At 46.8% G+C, this 9,184-nt stretch overlaps 1 protein-coding gene across 1 annotated transcript in view; it reads right to left on the bottom strand.

The window, feature by feature from the left end:
* Nucleotides 1-766: 766 nt before the first annotated feature.
* lcor (ligand dependent nuclear receptor corepressor) overlaps nucleotides 767-9,184 on the bottom strand; it is a 46,266-nt gene continuing 37,848 nt past the window's right edge. Inside the window, exon 8 of the mRNA XM_056586346.1 lies at nucleotides 767-8,269. Coding sequence (XP_056442321.1) covers nucleotides 7,147-8,269 — 1,123 coding nt within the window. The 3' untranslated portion in view covers nucleotides 767-7,146. The remainder of the gene's footprint in view (nucleotides 8,270-9,184) is intronic.

Genomic DNA, 9,184 nt, shown 5'->3' with positions numbered 1-9,184 from the left:
GGCGGCCGCCCCTCTTCAGCATCTAAAACGCCTTTAAATTGTCTTGTGCCTGCGCTGGTATTTACTGATCCGCCCACCAGGCAGGCAGGTGCATCAGGGCTCTGGCCGCCGCTTAATAGCAGACTGCGTGGACGCCGCCGAGAAAGCACCAGCGCCGCTTTGAGAGAAAAGGTTTGAGCTGCGCGCGGGGGCGGAGAGACGCCACCCTTCGGGGCTTTTTGCCTCCGTCTCAACGTAGATGTTCTACACCCCCAACCCCCCCCTCCCCACACTCCTCCACCTCCTCCCGACCTCCGCCTCCTCTGGCAGCTGTGTCTACTCCTTCTCTCGCTCTCCTTCTCCCTGCTGCCTACCTGTCTGTCTGGCTGTCTGTCTGGCTGTCTACATGTAGGTCGGTTCGTCTGTCCGTCTGCCAGTCCGTCTGTCGCGTCCCTATGGCCTGTAGGTGGGTCTGCCTGTGCGTGTGTCTATCTGAACGCCTGCCTGTCTTCCAGCCATCTGTGGAAGTTCCTTGTGTCTGAAATCCGTACAGAAGTGGCGGGGGTGGGAGCGGAGCGCGTGAGAATGTGCCAGAGAGTGGCAGAATGCGGTGGAAATTAAAACATTCCGCTTTCCATTTAGCAGCAACTTATCTCGCCCCGCGCCTGCTTCCAGAGCTTGCTGGCAGTTTCAGAACAGACGCTTCCATTGTCCTCGCTAATTGATGTGCTGTTTGTTGTTAAAATGTCATGTCAATTAAAAAATACATACATATATATATATATATATATATATATATATATATATATATATGCATGTATCCATTAGAGACGGTTTATTTTAAATGCATTTTGAAAATAATGTAAGGATTATTAACTCCAATATTCATGAACAAACAGTTTTTGTTTAAGTCAAGTTTTAAAATTTGATTTCAGATTTCGGGGGACAGGTATAAATGCCCCTTAGGCAGCCGATGGGTCAGGCTATAGTAAAGGCTTTGCGACCCTGTGCGATCGAATAATAGCGGCAGACTCGTGTAAGGGATTTGAGCAGCGGACAGATCCACGCGAGGGGTGAGAGTGGCGGTGTTGATTGCGGCCGCTCTGAACCATTGAAGAGGCGTATCTGCCCTTTAAGGTCTCCACGGAGCACTCTCCACCTCCCCACAAGAAGCTTTGACATTTAACACGCTCGGTCCCCCCGTAGAGGGACCTCACGGTGAGACCATCTCCTCATCTCCGCTGCCTCAACAGGCACACGGGCAGGAAAATGACGAGGCAATGCCTGGACAGACAAAGCCGTCAGTTTAGAAGCGGTGCAGGTAAAAGGTTGAGACATGCTTCTCTGGAGGTGCCCTCTCACTGTGCCCCCGGCGGAGAGGGGGCTGGAGGAATGGAGGCTACCCTGTGAGTCCTCCCGTCTCCAGACATGGAGCTAGACCCCCGGGGCCTCCGCGGGGGCGATGGTGAGTGCGGTGACTCAAACTTAAGCTTAACTTCACCGAGACGCTTACAGGCTCGTCTCCAGAAAGCATGTTTCAAACGCGTGTCCCAGACAGCCAGAGCAGGATACCAGTGGGAGACAGCACTACGTGAAGCCAGAGCAGGCGGCCAGTGAGGTCAAAGGGTTCAAAGATAAACAGGTACAAAAGCAGGTCGTACAAACACATCATCCGTTGGCAAAGGGTCATAGAAATCCATAAGTATGTGACTTTAAAAGAAAGTCCTTTCCTCTGAGTTGGGGCAGGGACCAGATTGGCCGGCCCTCGGGTCTGAGAGAGTGGGGAGAATGGGCCCTTAGAGGGCCCGGAGCCAGCATCCTGAGGGGTTGCTGTAACAACACACATGTAGCCAGCCCACACACACGGGTCAACCTGATGAAGCGAGAGAGGGGGGTGTGTGTGCGTTTGTTTGTGTGTGTGTGCTCTTGTGAATACAGCTGTTTCCCCACCCCCTCCCCTAACAATGGGAGATGCCGTCCGCTTACCAACAACCGACAACAACATCAACGACAACAGCAATACACTCATTACACACGAACATCGACAGCAAATGAAAAAAATGAAATAAAAAAAACAACTGCATCAAACAGTTACATCTGAACAGAAATCTTGTGTATTCTTTTTTTGGTGTGTTTGTCTTTGTGTGTGTGTGTGTGTGTGTGTGTGTGTGTGTGTGTGTGTGTGTGTGTGTGTGTGTGTGTGTGTGTGTGTGTGTGTGTGTGTGTGTGTGTGTGTGTGTGTGTGTGTGTGTGTGTGTGTGTGTGTGTCTGAGTATTTGTTGAGTTGGTGTACAATCAGCTGCTTTGAAGTGGTTGGACCTGAGGTATGCTTGACAACCAAAACGCAGCATGACCATGACAACGATCGTCCCAGCCTTCCCCCTCCCCCAGGGAGGGAAGTGCTCCACCATGGCGTTCATAGAAATATACACAAACGTGTGCACGTGTTCCGAGGGGTCTCTGCTGCACGTGACAGGCCACCGATGAGGTTGAGATGGCCTGCCCTTCTTGGCCAGAAAGTGAGGTTTCAGTCGTTGCTTTTTTTTCCCGCTTAAAACATTTCTTCTTCTTCATCTTCTTCTTTTTTTTTACCGTGTGTGTTTTTTGACAATCTCTCACACGCTAGAACAGAAGCAAAAAAATGAAATATCCCAAAATATACAAATGAACAAAAACATTGGATTGGCATACGTGAAGACACAGAACAGTGAAATAAATAGATATTTTCATATGTATAGAGGTCTGTCAGTTAACATCTGAGAAAGTTACATTTGTGTGGAGGGAATAGTTATTCCGTTTGGAATGCATCGTTAAAACAACTTTTTTTCGAAAGACATTGATAAGACAGTAGATTAAAAAAGAAAACAAAAATACACCAAAAAATAAATGGGTTAACTTCTCCACCTGTCCCTCATCTCCCGTCTGGGTCTCTATTTGGAGATTGTGTGTGTGTGTAGGTGTAAGTAGCACACACACACACACACACACACACACACATACGTCTCTCAGGTTTCTAACTGGAGTTTCCCGTTACCAACCAAAAACAGAAGAGAATAGGACATCATAGATAAACCTAATAGGAACCCTGTTCTCTCCACGGGTGTGTCAAACCTAATTCTTCTGCTCCGGCCTCAGGCTGAAACCAGAGGAGGGAACTCTGTATCTGGTTGGGAAACCGGAAACATAAAGTCACTGTATGTGAGAGACGGCACAGACAGCACAAGCGTTGCTAAATCCCTGCTGTTTCTATTATATTCTCTTCAAGTCTGCCACTCATATAAAAACAAAAAAGAAAGAAAGAAAGAAAGAATTTCCTAAAACGGCTTTGGATGTATTAATGAGGCTTCTCTCCTGGTCTCAGGAAAGAGGTGAACAAAGCCAAGCAAAAAACGTGATGAAATGAACCAGCAACAAAAGAAGGAGCTTATTACATATTTCCCAGAGTATCAGCTGTCCTGTCGCCAGGTTTACCTGCGAGGGACCCGAGTTTGAGGCACGGAAAGAAAAACGTTTTTTGTTTCGAAGATTGAGGTATAACGCTTGGTCACGTTCAGCCAAGTGGGTGTATAGCAAAGATGTCTGTTCCAGTCCATCTAGTGCAGGTAGTTAGGTCTGTGTTCAAACTTAAAAGGTATTGCTGCCCCTACTCCTGGCTCGTTCCTGAGTCGTTTTACAGTACTGAAGGCTACTGGTGCGTGGCCACATCAGAAATACAACGCGGGATCGGAAAAGGAAATGCAACGAGGAAAACGGTCTAAAATCAGCTAACTGGGCCGTTACTTTGAGTCAAGCTCGGCGGTATGAGGTTGGGCTGTTCAACTGTGCGTTACATTCATAGGATGAGGTTTATATGGATATCCATATATAACATATACGTATATGTGTGTCTGTGTGTGAGTGTATAAATAAATGTATAAATAGATGTTTACTGCTTTTTTTTCTTGAATATCATTGATAATGAGGTTTTTGTTTGTCAAGAGAATGAGGTGAGACTCAGGTAGAAAGAGAACGGCTTCGGACAGGGAGATTCGTTAACCAAAGAACAATAAGAACAATCCATAGATCAACGATCCATAGGTGAACAATCAATACGAAAACCAAAACGTGGAATAGGACAAATACATTTTCAATGGCGTGCACCTCATTAGATCCGGCTGCATCATGGAGCTTGCTTTAATCTATTCTAATAAGTATAATTATTACAATAAATCAGTTTTCTAATTAATTAATTCCAATTAACGGTTCTTCGTGACGATTAGAAGGAAAAGAGTTTGGCCTTTCAGAAATTCCCCTCACAGGGGAGGTCAATGTAAGTGCTCTTGTAGCCAAATTGTCTGTGCACTGGGTCACAGTATAAGTGCCAATTGTACGAGTAATTGTACACGGAAACATTGATGAATCTTATGTCCAAATCGTGGTGTGTAACCATCTGGCGTTGAGTTTTTTAAAATCAAAGGGTTGAATTACTTTTCAACAACCAGATTTACATTTTTGCTATGAGCATTGTCTTGACGCTAGAATGGACCACCGTCCCCACTCCCACGCACCTAAATCTCTTTTAGACACTTCAAATGCTCGGCATTGTCAAAGTGTTGGACGCATTGCATGCATGAGGTTTGGTCGCATGCTGCTCTCTGCCGTCGCCAAGGAAACCTGCTCACAAGCCTACTGCCATCAACAGAGAGAGTTCAGTGAAGATTGTGTTTATCAAGGGCTACACATGATTAGTCATCGTATTCTGAATAATTGATTTGTTTCAACGAGGTATAGATTCAATCATTTGATTTGTCTTCGTTAAATCACTACCTTGTACTGATTTACTCCCCAAATCTCAGCCGAAACTAGACGGGTGCATGCCATTTGAAAAGCAGGAACACAATAACAATCAGACAATCAAAATCGAATAAATAAAATACACAATACAGTTCAAGAGATGATTTCATCTGATCTGAAATGAATACAACAAAATACAAAAAAAGAAAGACAATTGTCATGTTTTAAACCTGGTGGGCTGGGTGAGCACTAGGCAGTGTCAGGGGCCAAGAGCAACATTACCACAGGCCGAGAGTAGGCTAAAAGCAGATTGACGCAGATAAAAGCTTTTTTCCTAATTGTTGTTTTTTACTCATAGAAAAGTGTATTTTTCTTTTTTAAAGGATTTTTCTCACTTCCTGAAATGTGTTTCTCACTTCCTGTCAGTCCCTGGTGCTTTGGAAGGGGTAGGGCAGAAGACTAGACAACAGGACAGAAATCTACTAGTTCAAGGTGTCATCCTGTGGCTTTGTGGTTTTGAGGAAAAAGTGTCTGAGATGCCTCAACCATACCGCAACCAAAACAAAGAACCATGCATAACATCAGATACTTCTGCCTGTCTCCTTGTCAAGTTTCAGAAAGGTGCAATTTCAGAAATTCATCGGCCCAAACTTCAAGCCCAACTTAAGTGTGTCCTTAATGATCTGCCGCTGTTATGTCTGCCCTACAGCTAAATCTCACCAATATTCTGTGGTCCTCGATACCCCTCTAAGCTAACATGAATGATACGCCTCTTCTCCTGCCTCTCACTTATAGGTCCTGCAGGAGATGTTGTCGTTCTTAACCCAAATTGTCTGCCTCAGTTACCCTGAGTTGAAAATAAATTCGGAGTAGCATGAGGATTATAATGGCTAGTAGTATCTTAAACACACCATGCTGAGATTAACGCCAAATTAACGTCACTTATTATTGAGATGAATTGCCCTAAAAACTTGCTGAAACTTGTCTTGAACTCTTAAAATCAACTCTTAAAATCAAGGATTTGGTCAAATGTACCAGTAAAAGAGGTAAGGGGGATCTATTAGCTTTAGCCATTTAGCTAGGGTTGGCTGAAAGCTGTCCGCTGCAGCTAGTTTAAGCCTTGAAAGGTAGGTAATCAGCTTGATAGCAGCAGGGTTTCACATTCTGGTCCTGTGAAGCCCATTGCTAGCTCACCAGCTAGCTTCATCCAATCATCCAGGGATGAGCTGAATCCGCTCCCGAATAGGAGAGCAATCTCAGGGACACCAGGTCAAAAGGTGTGACACTGTCAGAGGTACATGAGGAAGCAGTCAACCTAAAAAATTGCTGATCCAGAATCCGATTAAATTTAAAATTCATGCCTTGAGGAAATACCGGGGGTATCTTGGCGCTAATTCTGTATCAACTACTGCAGGTGACTTGCGGTATCTCTAACTTGGTACAGGGGTACGGAGACAGACCATAATAAGTGCATGATGCTAGGGCAAAATGCCGAGGTAACCTAGTCTGTAAGCGCCAGACCCAAAGTGTAGTGCAAAAGAAAGCAAATAATGAGTTAAAAATAAAGACAGAGGAAAATAAGTCTATGCTAAAAGTCAGTAGTATCTACGAAACTCACAAACATGCATCCCTGAATGACTTTGTGTCTTTTCCTTCAAAAGGATGGGTTAATGTTGCTTTCGTCCACATAGAAAATAGCAGAATATGTAAGGAGGAAAAAAAAGATTGCAGTTAAAGCGTAATGGCTATCTGGCAATTAGAGAGTGGGCTTTGATTTAAAACCCATGTGAGAAATTTCAATTGCATGATTAAACCTTTACAGTTTTCTTTAAAAAGAATAGACAAATCACTTACCACTTAACTAGTCGTCCAATAGAGAGGGGAGGTCTTAATTTATCTGTCTGTTCAAAAGGGTGACATTTTCAACCTCCCTGCCTCATTTTCTTTAGATTGGAATGTCCCATAGACCAAACTGCATTTAAAAGCAGGGTTGGACCAGTCTAACAAGTTTGGAAAGGGTTGGGGGTTGTTTTTGGGGAAGGGATTATCAGCATGCTTACAAAAATGTCATTAATTGTCTCATGACTCGTCTCCATTTGCATTTGTTGAGCTCCTGGATCTAAAAGCTGAACAAACGCTTGTATAGTCTTGCTCAAGTGACACATGTTTAAAAAGCCAGACGATTAGTTTAGTATTACTCCAGAATCCTCCTCATCTCTTATCCCTGCATTTGTGCTCACCCAGATACTGCAAAGTAAATTGGCACAAATAAAGCCCCATTTGTTTTGCAAATCACTTCAGTCACTTTGTTTTTGAGGTTTATAACATTTTTTCTATTCTCGCCGCTCCATCACTTGGTTTGACTAAATGCTCGTCCGGCTAATCCCTCCCGGCCTAGTCGTCGTTCAGCTCGGCGGCCGCCAGCGCTGGCTCGTCGTCGCGGGGCGTGGTGGTGGGCGTGTTCTCGGACTCGGCGGCGGAGTCCGGGCCCCCTTCCATCCTCATCATCAGCTTCAGCTTCTTCTTTGGGGGGTTCTTCAGGGTGCCCATGCGCTCCTTCACCTTGTACTCTAAGGTGCTGTGCGGGATGCCGTAGATGTTCTGCGCCTTGGACACGCTCATCTTCCCGGTCATCACCACGCCGATGGCCTCCTCCAGGATCTCGCTGTTGTACTGCCTGTACCGGCCCCTCTTCTTCCTGGGCTGCTTCGACACCGAGTCTCCCTCCAGGTCGCAGTTGGAGTAGGCCGGTCCGGAGCCGGGGTGGTCCAGCTCGGAGGAGCTCCAGTAGTCGGACGCCCCCTCCAGCAAGCCCCCCAGACCTCCTCGGTGGTTCTGCTTGGGAAGGATGGCTCTCAGCTTGCGGCTGAGCGCGTTCTCGGCGAGGCTGCTGCCCCCCAGCCCCAGCGGCCCGTAGCCGAAGAGGTCGGAGGCGTGGCTCTCCCAGGAGAGGTCCACGCCGCGGACCTGGGGGATCTTCAGGTCCACAGGGGGGGAGTGGCCCTGCTCTCGCTTGCTGTCGTGGTTGTGGTGGTGGTAGGCTTTGGAGATCTGCAGGTGGCCGTGGTGGTGGTGGTGGTGCGCGGAGCCCTTGGAGGAGCCGTGGTGGTTGTGGTGGTGGTGGTGGTGGTTCTCCAGGAACAGAGGCAGCTCCTTGAGGTCGCCGAGGGCCCCGCAGAGAGAGCCGCTGGCCTGCTTCAGCTTCAGCAGGTTGTCCAGGCGGGCTTTCCCCCCCCACGGGGACCCGGAGCTCTCCCGGCTCAGGAGTGAATGGGCTTGCCCGTGGTTGAGCAAACCGACCGACTCCAGATTAGCCAATGAGAGTGCGGCGGGTTGGCTGAGGAGGCGGTGCTTCTGGCTCCGGAGTTCTTCCTTGATGACCAGCGAGCGGGCCAGGGGTGGCTTGAGGGAGGTAGAGCTGATGGAGAGGTCCCTCCGCCCGTCCTGCAAGCTTCTTGGCAGCGGGCCGTCCTCCTCGTCCAGGTCCCTGGAGGCTCGGTCCAGTCCGATGGATCTCCTATGGGTGCAAGGCGGAGACACAGCGTTAGCACCGGAAACCTGCGCCTCTCTAATACTAGTGTTCAGAAGGACATGAAATCGTTGTGTCTCGGAATGTGTTTTGCGTCACAATTACCGAGTTCACTGATAAAGTAAGAATTGCAATAACAACTTTTTGTTAGCGCACTCCATTGACAAAGAAAGCTAATTATTTTGTTTAATTAGACAATTAATGAAGATGGAAGAAGTAAATTAAGCTAACCTATGTTTCTCTTGGAGCTCATTAAACAGATTACCGCTCATACAAAAGCTGTAGTCTAAATCAACACGTTTCAAATGGCATACTTGAGCACCAAAAGTTGCTCTCACTTCATGGAACCAACAATTCATTTCGGTTCACCTCCTCTTGTGTCGTACCCCTGCTGCGGGCTTCCTTGCGGAGTCTATTAATAACCCGTAGTGCTAGTGGAGGGACTAATGCTTTTGACAGAGGTCAAGCTACTTCAAACTGTGCGACGGCATTCTCACTAACGATGCTTGCGCTAAATAGGAGCCTGGTGTTGTTTCGGCTTTGGCTCACAGACACAAGCAGATGAGATGAAACATGTGATTAAAACTTCACCACAACACAAGACAATGACTTAATGTAATGAGGGAAAAGAGAACAAACCATAAGGCTGTCTCTCATTCTTGCGACACCAAATCAATTACTTTGGACTCCGGAAAGTCACTCACAACAAATGCTTTTCTTTGTGTCTCAATTACAGCTGGATAAATCTGTCACATCTCACACACCTTAATCAACATGTTCTAATTGGGTTTGAAATATCCGCATCCAGTCGCGTATTGAACAGGTGTCCTCGTCAGGATGTACAGACGTCGTACAAGGGCCAGGACTGAGAGCTACTCGCCTGGCCCCTTCGGCAGCATGTTA

Source organism: Gadus chalcogrammus, chromosome 3, assembly GCF_026213295.1.
Source record: "Gadus chalcogrammus isolate NIFS_2021 chromosome 3, NIFS_Gcha_1.0, whole genome shotgun sequence".
Taxonomy (NCBI): domain Eukaryota; kingdom Metazoa; phylum Chordata; class Actinopteri; order Gadiformes; family Gadidae; genus Gadus; species Gadus chalcogrammus.
Note: the sequence above shows the minus strand (reverse complement) of the source record. Positions and strands in the feature narration are given on the sequence as shown.